The sequence below is a fragment of the Misgurnus anguillicaudatus genome, chromosome 8 (genome assembly GCF_027580225.2).
Source record: "Misgurnus anguillicaudatus chromosome 8, ASM2758022v2, whole genome shotgun sequence".
Taxonomy (NCBI): domain Eukaryota; kingdom Metazoa; phylum Chordata; class Actinopteri; order Cypriniformes; family Cobitidae; genus Misgurnus; species Misgurnus anguillicaudatus.
In genome coordinates this window covers 34,490,550-34,508,438 of record NC_073344.2, presented here as the reverse complement: position 1 = coordinate 34,508,438, position 17,889 = coordinate 34,490,550, and the positions used below count along the sequence as shown (strand labels likewise).

At 37.8% G+C, this 17,889-nt stretch overlaps 1 protein-coding gene across 1 annotated transcript; it reads right to left on the bottom strand.

Annotated features, from left to right (window-relative positions):
- Positions 1 to 8,606: 8,606 nt before the first annotated feature.
- Positions 8,607 to 9,937, bottom strand: LOC141365585 (uncharacterized). The gene has a single exon (XM_073870066.1). It carries the CDS (start codon positions 9,791 to 9,793, stop codon positions 9,017 to 9,019), a length of 777 nt encoding a protein of 258 aa, XP_073726167.1. The 5' UTR covers positions 9,794 to 9,937; the 3' UTR covers positions 8,607 to 9,016.
- Between the last annotated feature and the right edge of the window lie 7,952 nt (positions 9,938 to 17,889).

Here is a 17,889-nt window from a genome sequence, read left to right as displayed (position 1 = left end):
TTCATCTTGCGTCCTCCGGGTGCTTTTACTTAGCTGGAACTTCATACTCCGCAGTCCGCATTTTCATTGCGATGTCCTGCCGAGGTTTCTGTACTAATTTGCGCTGCTCTTAGTAGATTGCAATGGTCATTATGGAAATGTGCTTATGTCATTATTGTGCCTGTGTATTTAATTTGCGCCTTTGTAGTAAATCACACGTAAATCGTTCTTGAGTTGGACATCGCTATTGCGTTTTGGAGAATGCAACGCATTTACTCACGACGGCTAATAATATTAATAAGATTAAAATTACATTTAGATCTAAAGTTGTCCTTTTTACAATGCTTTCCTCACAAAAATCAATCTTATATCAATGACTGGACAAACGAAAGACATTTTTATTAAAAGTAAATGAGATCAAAGCAAAATCTAAATCTTTTCCCGTACCCCCTGGAAGCTCTTCACGTACCCCCTGGGGTACGCGTACCCCCGGTTGGGAATCACTGTCATAGAGGAATAAATACTTTCATTTTTCATTGACTGATTGTACAAAGACAAGCTGTAATGTCAGTTAATCAATTGATAGATAAATGTTGAGGCATGACGTTGCATGGGGTGGAAGAATAGATGCCATAAAATGGGTACCAAGGAAACTAATCTAATCCTTTTGTTTAAACATGTTTATAATAACTTATTGAATTATTGAAAATCCATAACATGACATTATAAATTAACAACATGTTTTTAAAGCTACATTACTTGTTGTGGAACAACATTGTTTTGTTTATTAAATCAGTTCACGTGTGCACTCGTGGCCTAATGGTTAGAGAGTCAGGCTCAGGCTTGCCTGAGAGTTGCCGGTTTGAGACTCATGACGGCCTGGGACTAAAAAGTGGCTCTGGACTTTCTCACCCAAAGCAGCCCACCCTACTCGCAACACACCACAGCACACTGGCCCAACATAAATGCTAATAATACTTTGAAGAAAATCTCATTTATTTTAAAATAATGCATTAGAACTATCTGACAATGACATCTTACATTACATAAAACCAGGTTAAACCAGTGTCATATCTGAGGGTGAAGATCTGTCACTTTAAGTTTTATAAATCATTTTTGAAAATTAATTTACTGAAAAGCTACCAGAAAAGCCAGGTAACCAAAGGTGTACGTACCTCTCTCTCTCTCTCTATCTCTCTCTCAAAGAAAACAAAAATCTAATAAAAAAATGTTATTAGCTTTAATAAGCTTTATTAAAATGTATTAAAACAAATGTCATTTCATTGCTTGTGATAACATTTCTGCCCTCTCGTGAATTCTTCCATTCTAATTTAATCCACAATATACACACATTCATACTTTATCATATCTGTATGCTATAAAATCTGTTGTTTCTACACCAAATAGCCAAAACGGAGTGACTTAAACTGCAATTCAGCGACGGGACCCTAGAGGCTGGCTCTAAAAGGGAGTCAATTCCCATAGACCTTTATGTTAAAATGCACAACTTTACAGTAGAAAATAATATTAGTTTACAGCCTGGTACAAAAAGTGTTTTTGGTCTATATAGCTAATAGGCTTCATGCCCAGCTGCACTACTTCCTGAACTTCAGCCAGCTCCTTGTTTCCTGTCTGCCATTATTGGACAAACTGGTTAATCCAGGTGTGTCTGATTATTGTTGTTGTGACTACTGAGGTCAGGCACACCTGGATTAATCAGTTTGTCCAATAATGGCAGACAGGAAACAAGGAGCTGGCTGAAGTTCAGGAAGTAGTGCAGCTGGGCATAAAGCCTATTCAACTCAATGTAAAGACGCGTTTATGCGCATCTGGAGGTCTCGAGGCGCTAATTAGGCTTTAGCGCGGGAAATGTGCGAGTTGAAAAATCTAAACTTTGCCGGAAAATCGTGCCATGTTAACCAATCAGGAGCTTGCTGCCCTCCCATGACGCGAATTTCCACGTGAATGTCTCAAATGACTAGAATTTCACGTGTGGCTTTCACGTGTGAATAAAGCGAGTACCCACTAAACATTGGATGTCAGATAGACGTGCAAATCATGTCTATATTGGGTCCGTCGGTCCATGACCAATTCTGGATGTCTATTCGACGTCCAACCTAGGTCTACTATTTGGATGTCCAACCATGACCCTACTTGGACGTCATATTTATGGTCAACATTTGACCTTTGAACCGGGTAATTTTTTGTTGGACATCATTTGGACGTCTATATATACATGATTAGGCCTATATGTGTTTATTTACAAATATCAACATTGTTTATATTTGTGTATCAACATGATTAATACCAGAGTTCCCACACCTTAGTTAACTTCAAATTCAACGAACTTTCAAGGACTTTCCAGATCCAATACTCTCAAATTCAAGGACTAAATGTGGGGACACAATTCAAGTGAGAGCAAGGTTACATCCTGTTACCTTTTAAGATACATTGTTACAGTTCCCTTTCGAGGGAACTCACCCTACATCACTGCGGTGACACTTTGGGGACGCTTCCGCGGGTAAGTGCGTCTGAATGTGTATATCAAATTCAACCAATGGTGAGGCTTAACGACAAAGACAGGGTGACGCGGGAGCCAGGAAGTGTATCGCTATCTAAAATATTGCCAAAGACGGCGTTACAGGGACACGGGAAGTATGGCAAGGGAGACGCAGCGCCTCGTTCCCTTCTCAGGGAACAACAGTAACATACGTAACCTGAGACGTTTTCATGTGTCAAACACAACTATGCAAAAAAGCATTTTGGTATGAATCAACATTTGCATACAGAAGATATAAGTGAACATTTTAGCATGTGAGCTTAAAAGGCTAGAATTTTTATGATATTATCCTACACAGGGAATAACATGGATTTTTTCCAGAAAACATCTTACATAAAATAGATTCAAGCACTTTCAATGATCTGTATCTTTGCATGAATATTTTCAAAAACTTCCCAGGGCCTTGAATTATCCCCCTACCCAAGGCTCCCAAACTTTCAAGGATTTCAAGGACCCGTGGGAACCCTGTAATTTTTTAAATTACACTCAAATTCATCTAAATTTACAATTAAAAAATCAGTAATTAGTTTGTTATATTAAAAGTATATGACCATACTAACAATTTAACATGAAAAACAAATTTACATATTTATTGTTAAAAGTGTATAGGGTCACTTAAAACTGATGTAATAGTGATTTAAAGGTGCAGTATGTAAATTTTAGCAGCATCTAGCGGTGATGTTGCGAATTGTAACCAACGGCTTAGTCCACTGCTCACCCTTACTTTTGAGACACATGGAGAAGCTGTGGTAGCTGCCACCGGACAAACATGTCATCGTCGGAGACAACTTAGTAACTTAGTTGCTTCTGTAGCAAAATGGCGGCACAAAATGGCGACTTCCATGTAAGGGGACCCTCTTTGTATGTAGATAAAAGGTCTCGTTCTAAGGTAATAAACATATAACTGTTCAGTATGAAACGTCTTTATACACCACTGATAATATAGTTTTGTATATTATTTTGCATTTCTGTCAAGAGATCCTTCTAAAAATTACACACTGCACCTTTAAGATATTGGTGGCCTAGTGGTTAGAGAGACTTGTTTGTTACCCAGAGGTGTGAATCCAGCATTAGGGGTGTTCAAAAGGCTCAAAAGTCCTAAATATCTCAGATGCCTTAGACCAATCAGGAAGCGCAACGTCATCAGAGCGTCACAGAAAGAGGAAGAAACTGTGCTAAGAGAAAAAGCAGGTGCTGCACGTGAGAAACGTATCGCGTGCAAACTAACTAATCTAAGCTTCATTTAATCTAACTTCAAGTGTGTAACGTTATTGAGTTGCTGTGTGCGTACATGCAAATCAAGTGTGTATTGAGTTGCTGTGTGCGTACATGCAAAGTAAGTTTATATTGACAAGATATTTCTGTTTTTGTTTTAATTCAGACGTTACACGAGAGCTCATAATGATTGACAGTTATGTGCAAGGCCGCCTTAATGCACGGGCTTACCTGGGCTGAAGCCCAGGGGCCTCCCAAGTTCAAGGGCCTCCAAAGTTTGCGTTCATGATGAGCTGAAAATGTCATATTGTTTAGTAACTTGTCAGGTTTTCTGTCAATCACTCTAATTGCACGTTACATGGCTGTTGATTGGTCCGTTGTAACTTCACGTGAAATAAATTGTTAGACGTAACATATTTTCTATTCCGCGTAATGTGCGCGTTGTCAACTTGACATTCCTGCACGTTAGTCTCTCTCTCTCTTTCGTGCGCGCGCTTGCTCGTTCGCTCTCTGTGCTCGCGCAGCTGTCTGAGTCTTCGGCATGCAGAAGTCTCTCCAAACGTGCCGAGAAACTGTGCCGCTAAATTAAGAAAGGAGTTCGCGCACATAATGCTGTTAGTTGTTATAAAGTTTAAGTTTACTCGCGTTTATATCAGTGACGCGTGCGCAGCTGGAGCGATGTAGTTTGACGCGACGTTAGCTCACAGTACACACATCTGTTGGTTTAGAAAGACGAGAAAGAGACGCAACGGTAAAGGTTCAAGTCTAAAGTAAAGGGCGACAAGACTATCTCAAATGATCATCCCCTGATAGCACCATTCATATTTATAATCTCATTATCTAAAGATCTTATATACAGGTATGTTCCCTGTCTGTCTTGTGCATATTTATACTTGGTCGTTTAACATGCTTATGTATGCATAAATACTAAATACAATGCATACTATATCTTCAGATAAATAACTGATTTAAAAACAAGATTCTGTCTATAAAGACTTAGCTTTTGTTATCATTAATGCATTTAACAAGATTCTGTCTATAAAGACTTATCTTTTGTTATCATTAATGCATTTTCACTTTAAAACTAACTTTAACTTATTATATTTTTAAAACTGTGGTGAGCATTTAGTTATGAGTGGCAATTTTCTGCAAATTTGTATATTCCAAAAACTATATAAATATAAAGCTTATAGGTATATACTTTCACACATTTTGGTTTTATTATCACCACATGTTGCTGTGTGTGGTTGTTAAATAAAGTGTCTTGTGTTTATGCTCAAGTAGGCTCAGTGATATGTTAATAACAATATTATGGTGTTTTCTGGCTCAAAGAGGGAAAGCTCACTGTGGTATGTCTCGAAAGAAACTAATGCATTTTGTGATGTAGATTACCTAGATATTATTACACTTTAAAAAAAATGTTGACTATAAATCGAGGGGAAGGGGGGCCTACAAAACCTCTTAGCCCCGGGGCCTCACATTAGGTTAAGGCGGCCCTGGTTATGTGGCTTATATCATTAACATCATTCAGTAAATCAACGTATTCTTGTGTTATACTACATTAAGAGATGTTTATGAAACACAATCTGGTTTATTATTTGATGTTCGTGTTATTTTAGTTGATGATTAATCTGTAGCAGTCATTATTACACGTAATTTTGGGTGTTTAAGCGCACAGTGATGCAGCATTTACGTGTTGGTGGCGCCCTCTGTTGGTATATCAGGGAATCGTCACCCAGTGTTATTTAACTATGGTTATGTGACCTACTTAGATCTTATTCAGACTAAATACTGCTAATTATTTAAGTTGTTAATAAGAAACATTTTGTGTACATATTAATATATATTTATTTCCTTTATGTTCAATTTGTTACAGAAAAACCACACACAAGTTTGTAATTCAACAAAGTCTTCAGTAAAGCAAGAAAACCTTTATGTCCTCTAGTGCTTCTTTTCACAACTAAGCATCTCATTCAGTTCTGACCGACTGCCTGCTGCTTTCCGCACCTATAACTATTCACTACATTCCGAACCCTACATTTCAAGGGGAATTATTTTTTTGTAACTTCTCCGTTTAAATTATATTAAGCCTTAAAGGGACACTCCATTTAAAAAAAATATATGCTCATTATCCAGTTCCCCTAGACTTAAACGTTTGATTTTTACCGTTTTGGAATCCATTCCGACGATCTCCGGGTCTGGCGATACCGCTTTTAGCATAGCTTATAGTGCAATTCATTGAATCTGATTAGACCATTGGCATCGCATTTAAAAATAACCAACGTTTCGATATTTCAACTCTTCTGTAGTTAAATTGTGTACTGAGAACGACGTAAAATCAAAAGTTGCGATTTTTAGACCAATATGAAACTATTCTCCCATTCCGGCATATTAATCAAGGACTTTGCTGAAACCATAATTTTTATTTAGCTTTGTTTTGGCAATTGACAAGCAAATAAAAAGTTAAGGTGCAATGTGTCAAATTTAGGAGAATCTATTGACAGAAATTGAATATAACATAACTATGTTTTTAGTGGTGTGTAAAAACCTTACCTAATAAACAGATGTTTTTATTACCTTCGAATGAGCTATTTTTATGTACACCCTTACATAAAAGTCGATGCCATGTTTCTACAGTAGCCCTAAACGGACAAATTGTACTACAGAGCATGTTTTGTCACTATGTTCTCTCAGACGATTACGTGTTTGTCCTGTGGTGGCTACCATAGCTTTACTATGCATTTCAAAAAGATTGAGTGACCTTTGAACTGGGCTTGAAATTTGCTTATTTGTCATAGTTTTTTCTTTATACTTTACTTACTGTACACTGTAAAAAATGCAGCTTAAAGTTAAAACAACTTGGTTATGTAAGTCAATTCAACCTGAAATTTTAAGTTTTGACTTGTGAAAAGTTGACATACGTAACTTATAAAACAAAGTTGAAATTGTTTAATTTGTTAACTTATCATAAAAATATAGTTGATTGATATAATTTTTACAGTGTACTTCTATACCTGCTTTTGTAAATTGACGCATTCCAATATTTATATGACACACTCTTTTATACCATGTATACCTATTGTACGCAAAGGCATTCTTTGGATTCTGTGGTCTGTAAAACCAGTAATACACTGAAAAAAATGATTCATTGCATTTGATGGATTTTTTTGGGGTAGGTGGTTGCAGTCAATTTATTTAAGCTACATTTAAACCAAAAAGATTAGTAACGTAAAGTAAAATATAAAACTTTTGTTTAAATGTAGCTTAAGTGGGTTGGTTGCAACCACTTACCTTGAAAGGATTTGTTAAATTCAATGAATCATTTTTTTCAGTGTACAGCTACTTCCACATCTCACAGTGTCTATATAAATAAAATAAAAACATCAGTTTGTTATCAAGTCAGAGTGAAGAGCAGAGGAGATTTTCTCCTTTATTCCAGGTTATTGTGTGACATCTCAGCCAGGGCTCCAAACAAAAAAATCAATTAAGGAGCCATTGGCTCCTATAGGGGAAAAAAGCAGGCGCCAAATAATTTTTTTAAGAGCCACAAAACAATGCACTTACTTTTAGCAGGCATGAAAATGGTCAGGGGTGAGAAAGGTGCTTGAGGGGCGACGTGGCCCCTGATGGGGCCGGGAGGTGGGGGGACTCCAAAACCATGTTTAATTAAATGGGTTAATACATGTGGAAAGCTGTAACAAGTAGCATTCCCTTACCATTTGACATCTGCAATAATTTTATTTTGCCATAATGTGACCATCAGTCGCAAGGCCATACAATTTTAAGTTGGCCTTGGAATAGGGTGGACCTGAATGCCTACATGTATTTTTAAATAACTTAATTTTACAAGTACTGGTTAAATTAATTACATTATGTTTTTTGAGTCATGGGCTGAATAATTTTCAGATCAGCAAAAAAGTGATGTGGGAAATATAAGAACAAATCAAGAAATTACAAACATATAAAATAGGAAAGAACAAATTTAAAAACAAAGTAAGATCTAACAGTATTGATTAGGTAGAGAAACAATATCAAATTAATATAACACTGTTTTCATTCTATAAATTAAATATAATTGATCTTTTTAAAGCTATAAAAGTGATTTTCCTTTTGCCTTCTGTAGTCTGATTTACATAACGACTCAAACTCAAGCTTTTCTTTTAAGATGAACTGTCCCTTTAACGCCGGTGGAGAAGCGCTGGTCTATATACTGACACATCTGATCAACTGCTCACTTATAAATGTCTGTTTTTATGAGTAAACTTGCAGAGACTGTGGCATTACAAGATCGTTTGTGCGTATATCTCCTGTCAAGCCCAAAGAAATCATGTGTTTGCGTTATTTTTAAAACGCGCGTTGGGCTTGGGCACGTATGCGCACAGAAAACCGCTCCGTTTAACGTTTGCATCTTTGTTGTTCAAATAGTCTAAAATCCACGACGTTTTGAAATGTCTTTTGGCACGGTGTTCATTGACTGATGCGGAAAGATGAACGAATACCTGTGTCTCTGGCGTTCTCTCCCGCGCTCGTTCTGGCACGGCTGATGGAGCCTGCTTTTTGTTAGCAGGAGTGTCATCCGCTTTTACCCGTTCATATTTTGGCGCTTTACCTCAGTGACGTTCGCATCTCATTTCATGACGTTAACAAAACAAATGAAGCGATATGCTACTGGTTATAAAACATGCACGTAGGATGCAAATTTTACAATCAAAGGGGGTAAATTTGTATTGTCGCCAATGGCGACCTTGACAGAAATTTCACATGCAAATAAATATATTTGGTCGCAAATGCGACCATTTTAGTCGCAGTTTGGAGCCCTGTGTGAACTAATTTGTCATTTATTAACTAAAGAAGCCAATATTTCCACTTGAACAATCATCTTTAATATCACCATATAAAAGGGCTGTATAATTTAATTTAATTATTCAGACAAAGTTTACAAAATAGGTCATTGAAAAATACATAAACACCACTAATATGCCTTATTTTTACACAGCAAGAATATGAACAGATTTATACTATAATGTCCACATTCACAATTTCTAAATTTTCATTTTAGTGACATTACATTTAATAAAGACAACAAAATACACAATAGGTACATTGTATATTTTTTCTGAAAGACACCCAATATAAAGTGGGACCACTACAAAAACATCAAAGACAAAGTCTAAATATTAACCAGAAGTAACCGTTATTATCCCACAAGTGTTAAACCTCTACTTATTCACCCTGATGACCAGTAATGTTAAGATGGCTCTCTCACACCTGCTTCAGCAAAATCCCATACGGACGGATTGATTTCTCCACAATCTCCTTCTCTTTAGCAGGTGAGGTGCCATCAGGAATCTCAATCAGCCAGTAGTCCTGTCTTTCACACACTTTCCTCATCTGTGGATTGATCCTGTTCTGCATGATGACTCTGTATTTCTTTCCGTTTGTTTTAGATATAAATTCCTTGCTGTAACCGGAAGCCTGTTCGATGTCATCTGTTGAATAGATTCCTCGTCCATACAGCTGTCTGGGACCTGCTCTGTAATTAGATGTAAAGATCCCTTTAGCACTTTCAATGCTGGTTCCATGATAGGAGACGGGCCATTCACCAGCCACTGAGTGACTCCTCCATCCATCCGTGCCCAGCCAGGCATTTCCATCAGGATACTTATCCAGGACTTTGAGAGCAACACGATACCATCCACACGGGCGTATGTAAGACTCTCCACCACGCGTGCAAATTGACTTGTCCTCACAGTTTGTAAAATCAAAATCATACTGTGGGTCAAAGAATTCATTCATGTCCACAGACAGCTCATTGCGTAAAGCTGTGCTGAAGCTTGCAGCCAGAGATGAGACCTGAGCACCAGCATTGGTGGATAGGGTATGTCTGGATATATTTAGTAATAGTGCAGTAACAATAAAATTGAATATATTGAGCTCATCAAAATGGTTAGATCCTTTGCTTCCAGTGATAGGCATCACTGTAGAATCTGTGAGAGCAGAAAGCGCCTCCAGAACGACATTTCTGTCCATTACAGCCATGGCCAGGGCTCCAAACTGCGACTAAAATGGTCGCATTTGCGACCAAATATATTTATTTGCGAGTGAAATTTCTGTCAAGGTCGCCATTGGCGACAATACAAATTTACTCCATTTGATTGTAAAATTTGCATCCTACGTGCATGTTTTATAACCAGTAGCCTATCGCTTCATTTGTTTTGTTAATGTCATGAAATGAGATGCGAACGTCACTGAGGGAAAGCGCCAAAATATGAACGGCTAACAAAAAGCAGGCTCCATCAGCTGTGCCAGAACGAGCGCGGGAGAGAACGCCAGAGACACAGGTATTCATTCATCTTTCCGCATCAATCAATGAATGCCCTGAGGACATCAACCACTTGGCAAAATCAGGAGAGCCGTGTTGGGTGCATCCTTCCAGGGCCGGCGTATACCTAGCATTCAGACAAAACACCCGAAATCCACAGGCTATAATGATGCGCATTAAAAATTATTTTAAATATTTTTAGAAGAACATATCTAAACATTTGTACATCACTCATAGGGATAATTTACATGTGTGTTGGACTATAACACAGAACCGACAAGCGGATGACATCAAAGTGCCGCGAGAGCGGTTCGAAAGCAAACTCTTCCGATGATTTCTCGACTCACCCTCGCGGTACTTTGATGTCATCAGCCTGTCGTTCCTGCTTGAAGTCGAACAGTGGAGTCCCCCCTGCAGGAGGTCTCATGGTGACCGCTGCTGTTATAAACTTTAGCAAGTCAAATAATTTTTTGTTTGTTTGTTTTAACATTCAAACAGACTCGCGGTTCTCCCCCACACTTGAGGTATGCTGCATACATTATTCCAGAAGTAATATGAGTTGTTATCTGTGGATGAATAAATGTGTTCCACTGGGAAATTGTAGCGCACTCAAAGTGAATTGTATGAATTAACTTATTTGCGCGCATTTTTGAATATGGGCACTTGTGCAAGAAAAACTGCACGATGACAAAAGGTAAGACTTGTTTTTGCATTTAGCCCTGTTTTAGAGTTGTAGTTTTTTAGTCTTAAGGGCGATTTATAGTCGTGCGTAGGTCCTACGGCGTAGCTACGGCGTAGGCTATCCGTAGCCTGTGCGTAGCTCTGCGTACCCTGACGCGCACCTCACAAATTTTCTAACAGCGCGTCGGCTCTACGCGGACCGTAAGCGCTGTGATTGGTCCACCAGAACCCCTCCCGTCAGGTAAAAAAACTGCGTCATAGGTATTTCCGTTTGAGACGGTGAAAACAAAGATGAGCCAAGTTGAGGAGTGATTTAACTCAAACTGAAACATAAGTCGCTGTTTATTTACTTCCATCATTGCTGGTCTTCTCAAATTATACACAACAAGTTGCTATTTCTTCTTCGTTTGTGGGTTTACTTGCTTAGCTTCTTCTTCTGTGACGACTTCTGCTGCTACTGTGGTTACACACGTGATTACTGCCAACCAGCGGTTTCGCGTGTGTTTGCACGTCGACGCGGACGGCGACGCACAAGTATAAATGAAAACCGACGCGGAACCTACGCCGTCGCTGCTACGCCGTAGGACCTACGCACGACTATAAATCTCCCTTGAGACGGTGAAAACAAAGACGAGCCAAGTTGAGGAGTGATTTAACTCAAACTGAAACATAAGTCGCTGTTTATTTACTTCCATCATTGCTGGTCTTCTCAAATTATACACAACAAGTTGCTATTTCTTCTTCGTTTGTGGGTTTACTTGCTTAGCTTCTTCTTCTGTGACGACTTCTGCTGCTACTGTGGTTACACGCGTGATTACTGCCAACCAGCGGTTTCGCGTGTGTTTGCACGTCGACGCGGACGGCGACGCACAAGTATAAATGAAAACCGACGCGGAACCTACGCCGTCGCTGCTACGCCGTAGGACCTACGCACGACTATAAATCGCCCTTTAGTTGGTTAACTTATGTGCTCTATCACATCATTAAAACGTCTTTATTGTGTGTTTATTAGCGGTTGTCATGACAAGATTTGTGAAGGGATGTCAAAGTATGTTTTGTTTTGATATTGTCTTGTTTTATCTGTTGCTGGATCGCACTTAGTTAAGAATTAAAAAATTTGAAAAGCACTTTAAACAACCAGGATTTGTATTATTGTTTTTCATTTGTATTCCTTACGTTTTGTTGTCATGTACATCCGCGCAATTTTAGTAAGTTATGATTTTGTACAGGTTGGTGGAGTATGTACACACATAATGTAAATTTGAGAATGGCCTTCTTGTACGATGAAATTTTGCCATACCCTAGGTCTAGGATAGGTTTTTGTGAAACGCCGCCACCGATTCCTTCATGGCTTTGTAAGGTTTGTTTGTAAAAACTAGTTAAATGTCCTATAATAACTATAAGGCCTAGTCCTGGATTAATCTAAACTCTGTCCAGGAAACCGCCCATAATGTAAGGCCTACATGTAATTTTGATGCACAAACAGCTATATTAAATGCTAAAGAAATGGTTAAGTAAAAAGCATAATAGCAGCTGCGCAATTATGGCCTAAATATTTGTTTACTTTTTTTAATCATTTTCTGAAATTGAAATGATTAAAAATATAGGTTATAGACGTTTAAAGGTTATAAAATAAACTTTTAATTGTGCTTTTTAACGTTTTGACCTTTGTTGAATTGGTGCGAATTCGCAGACTGTAACGCTTGCGTACTTGCGTTGGGTTATGGCCGTTTCGGTTTTTGTCTGTACTTGTGTTATTGTGGACTTGTAAAACGTCATCAGTCGTGGCCCAAGTACTGTTCCAAATCAAAGTTCGCATTAAAGCAACACTATGTAGTTTTGTTACCTTTAAATAATGTCTCTAAAATTATTTCAGTGATAGAACAACTTTTAACTGGAAAAATTGTACTGTTGCTGCAACCTGAGCAGCCTCCTAGCTGCTACAAGCACACTCTGAAAGTGGCGGTGGAGAATAGAGCACACAGCCCCGCCCCTCCCCCTGCCTGCAGAAGAGTGTCTGATACCAGGCACTGTTGCGCTTTTCAACCACATGGGGGAGCTGGAAGTCATTTTTACATGGAAACTACACAGTATTGCTTTAAGCCAAGTTCACATAACATCCGCGGATGTGTTCTTGATCTGCCCATTTTATCGAGGATGCATCAGGAGGTGACTTCTGCGGACTTCTGACAGGCAAGTTTCCCAGAATGCATTTCGCGTCAACGGCAATGAAGCTTAAAGCGTGCACAATATTCGAAATATTACTCTTTCTGTTTCATAAAATGTAGTTTTAAGAGATGTTTGGTCTAGAATATATATTAATAAAATTCAAATATGTGGTCAGTTAGTAAAGATAGCGCCTATATTAAAATTTCCTTTTGGATATGTCAGTTCCGGTGAATCAGCAGCGTATACACCGACGAGGGCAGCCTCATTTTTGCAAGTACATCTGAAATTTGCCGCGATCTCAGTGCAGCTGCTCCCTCCGGTGTCTGATTGTCAAAGATAAAATATTCCCTTTGGATATATCTAACTGGCATTTTTTGTCTCATCTCATTTTTTGTCTTGCAACAAGGCATAATTGGTATTGAGAAACGGCCCATGTTTCTTTCTGAACTAATGCATGAAATCCAGTTTGTCTAACATATGAAATGCCACGATTAAGAATTGTAAACTAATAAATCAATGACTACCCTCTATAAGCATATATGGCTGTTCTTCAAACCTTTTCAGGTTTTTCATGATGATAAAGATTATATGTATAATGATTATGTTTGACAAGTGTTGCTTTTTCAAATGCATGTTATAAATCACTCAAACTCTGTGATTTCAGATTCATAAGGATCAAAGAGCCGTAATACATGAAAGAGCTGTGCATAATATCGCCTTTGCGATTCAATATCGATATTGGATTGGTATTATTAGTGTGTATCGCGATTACCCCCCTATAACTTAAGTATCTGAAATATTAATCAACAGAAAAATTATTTCACCAAAATACAAAAATCACCCGTGTGACATTTGGTGAATACAGTTGTGTGTAAAGTATCAACATCAAGGTTATGTGTTCAAATTCTTGAATTCTTGTCTTTGTTGCCATTTGCTATCTGTCTACGCCATTATTCTACTATGCCATGGTATTATCATAGCAGATTATGCAAAAAACGATTGATTCTCTAATTTCAAATAGGCAACTACAATTTAATCATAAAATTACTATGAAAGTAAAATAAGTCTGCAGGTGATACAGTTTGGTTAGGCAAGGCTTCTAGTATGTGGCTTTCTGAAACCAGACATGTTTATTTGTATGCTTCTGAGAATTAGTAGATGTAAAATGAAAGTGGAAACTATAAGATGATTTTTAAACATTCGTCTATTCTGGGATTTCCTGGCTTTGTTGCATTTATTGGCATGTTCAACTGCTCTTTCATTATCACCTAAAAGCTTCAATTGGTAATGTCTAAAACGGTGAAGCTTTTCTGAACTTTTTCTGCTTAAATTTTCTCATTTTAATTAAAAAGTTGAAAATGTTTAAATATTTTAGGTGTACAGCAGCTTTCACTTTTTACTGTATTATTGCAGAGCAAAATGTAACAAAAAATGGTCAAAAATGTAAGTTTATGAGTATTTCTAAACATGCCATGTGCTCTTGGCCCAAAATGCAAAAATGTCAATTAAGTTACCTCATAAATGTGTTAACCAGTCAAACAAAAAACTTGTTACAACTCAATTTAATGCCCATTTTTTTCATTGAGTTGTTATATAATACTTCTTAATAATTTTCCAATGTATAATCCAATAATTAACTCAGGGGTGGGCATTCCTGGTCCTGGAGGGCCACTGTCCTGCAAAATTTAGCTCCAACCCTAATCAAACACACCTGAATGTCAATTCCAAGGTACCAAGGCTAACCAAATAAATGTTTGGTTTTAAGAAAGGGTGTGTGCGTTTGTGTGTGTGTGTGTGTGTGTGTGCACACCTGTAATCATCACGTTGTGGGGCCAAATGTCAATAGAGGGTAGGCATTGACATCACTTCCACGTGACCACGCCGGAACTCGCCCTGAAGAGTGGCAAACGTTCAACAAAATGGCTGGTTTTCATAGCGGGTGCTGCGAAAAAAAATGTTAATTTTCAGTAAAACTGACTATTATCAGCTTAAATTGAATTTAGTTGGACTTTATAGCAGAGGTGGACAATAGTTACATTTTCCAAGCATCTGTGCTTTATTAGGTTGTTTGTATTGGGAAAAATATTACTTCACTACATTCTAAAGCATAGAATCATCCTGTGTATTATTTAATATTGCATATTAAAACTTATTTAATACCTAATTACATTTAAATTGTGTACATTTACTTGAGTAAAAGTATGTTAATGTACTTAAATATTAAATGTAAAATAAAAACGTATTATTTCTGAAATGTAATAGAGTAAAAATTATGATAATATGCTTTGGAATGCATGTTTTCCAAAGAAAAACACGGATGAAATACAAATACTTGGAAAAATATGTTTAAGAAGAAAGTAAAACCTCTGCTTGATAGTGACCCTAGCAACTTATCAACCCACCTGTGGTCTGTGGATGTTGGATTGAATGATTAATTTACTTCTCCTTTCGGTGTTTTTTGACAGCCTGTAAAACGATAGCTCCGAAATCTGTTAGTCTATTGCACAACAGCTTTTTTCCATTTTGACGCGTTTTCACCGTGTTTTTGTCGATGTCACGCTGTACTCAAATGCTGCCGCTCTCTTTTGCCACTCAGTGGGCGTAACCGCAGTCCCTCTCGCCGATGGTGACGTCATCTGCATACACTCTATACTGGATGCCAATATGCCCATGTTCCTTTACCCATTTTTGGTTATCCACGAGTGCTGCGCAGTGACGTTCGGCCAAGATGGCGATGGCAGGCACTGCCTACTATTGGATTCAAAAAAGTTTTATAAAACGGCTCGTTCTGGTTCTTCATTCTGATTGGTTGAAACGCGTTCTAAGCCGTGATAAAATACCCCGGTAAACCCACTGTTCAGACCGCATCACAAGTATCACTGCGCCACTGATTTATGAAAATAAACACCACAGTCTTTAATCATATTTTAATTTTTCTACCTTTGCACAATTATGGCGATATCCATATAAATGTCAATAAATATTGTTGAGTCATTTCGTCAATAAAGAGAAAACGTTCTCTGAGTTGTTTTGTCTTATTGATATTTCTGCTATTATCCACTAGATGGCAATCTTACCCAACTTAAACACTGACGCATTCACTCGACACAACAGCGTTGAATCTGACCTCTTACTAAAGTTCTTCACAAAAATTGAATTATGTCCTCTTTTAGCTGAAAATTTGAGAGGTGATAACTGATAAGAGAATAAATGAAGGTAGGATGAAACATTTTTGTTTTTGTTTTTGGAAAGCGGATGGACTGTTCTTTCATTTGATATTTTATGTTTATTTAAAGAAGATACTTTTTCTGTAAGGCATTAAACTATGGGTGGCAACTTAAAAAAAAAAAAAAACGCTGACGGGGAAAGCGTTAAGCATGCTTCCAAGTATATTTGATCATCACTTCAACAGCTGCACGCTATAAATGTTAATGTATATTTTAGATGAATGTTGATTTATAAAAATAAACACCACAGTCTTAAATCATATTTTCATTGTGTTTTTGCTGCGTCTGTGTTGGTTGGGAACTGCGCTTTGTTGCAGCCACACTTGATTCTGAGGAACTACTTTGTTTGGCGGAAGAGTAATGTTTGTACTAATATAATTACAACTTATTTTTGTTTTATTTTGTGAAACCCTGCTATGCATATGATGTGACCGTTTTATAAACGCAATAAACCCCTGCAAAGCAGTGGGGTTACAGTGCATTTTATAACAGCTAACAACTGTTACAACTGCCTAACAACGCCCCTTAGCTGTTATAAAATGCACTGGTAACCCACTGCTTTGCGGGGGTTTATTGCTTTAATTAACAAACCTATGGGTGACGTCATGAACACTATACTTCCATTTTTTTACAACCGGTTCACAGAACGAAAACGAAAACCAGAAACTTTTGATGTTTTGCAAGGAACAGAAACTAAACCAGAAACTTTCACAAAATATATGTTCCGTAACAGAAACGTTTATTTAAAATAATGGTAACCGGTTAAAACCGTTATTTTTTTCGTTATTTGACAAGATTTCTGTCTAATATGACTCAGTGAAGTTCACTTTCGGTCATTGTTGACTCATCGGCGAAATGAGAAGCTTGCCACCAGCAAGTAGACTACTCAAGCCCAAGTCTCTAATGCTCAATCATAAGAGGTAAATATCTCAAGATGTTTTTTTAATACTAATTAGTGGTGTAATGGATCGCAGTTGATCCGTGATCCGTACAGATCACAACCCACAGTTCGGCTCGCATGCGATTTGCGAATTAATACGTACATTTAAATAGGGTGAAAGTTGATCATTTGCACGTGTTTCAAAGGCTTGCAAATGTTAACACTTACGTGATTTTAAACAATTTAACCGCAAAAGGTGCTAAAGTGAGCAATTTTCTGTACTCACAGATGCACATGCGGTTGAATGTATAAACTTGAGAGAGAGTTGCACTACTGTGTCTCATACTGTAGTCCATTAAAATACATCTGATGAATAAAGCACTGAAAAACAACGTAATTATCACTTTATGTGGAGTGACTGTTTATGCTGCATCTTCTTCCCGAAGCACCGTTTTGAAATTCGTCCTCCGTCTGTGTGTGTGCGCGTGTTTAAGTGCATTCAACAAATGTAGGCATGTCAGAATTACAGTTATGCCGCTTACATAATGTAGCCTTTTTTAGGGCTCTATCTTACACCCAGCGCAATGCGGCGCAATGCGCGACACAAGTATCTTTTGCTAGTTTCCACCCTGCACAATTATAATTTTTACGTTTAGCGCCGAGTTGTTTAAATAGCAAATGCATTTGCGCCCCCTTTTGCACCCATGGGCGTTCTGGTCTGAAAACGAGGTGTGTTCAGGCGCATTGTTGGTGCGTTGTTATTTTGAGGCGACTAAAATAGACTACGCCATTGACCAACAAAAACCTAGTCTAAAGTCAATGGCAATATGTTTTTTTGTTACTTAAAGAGTGCATT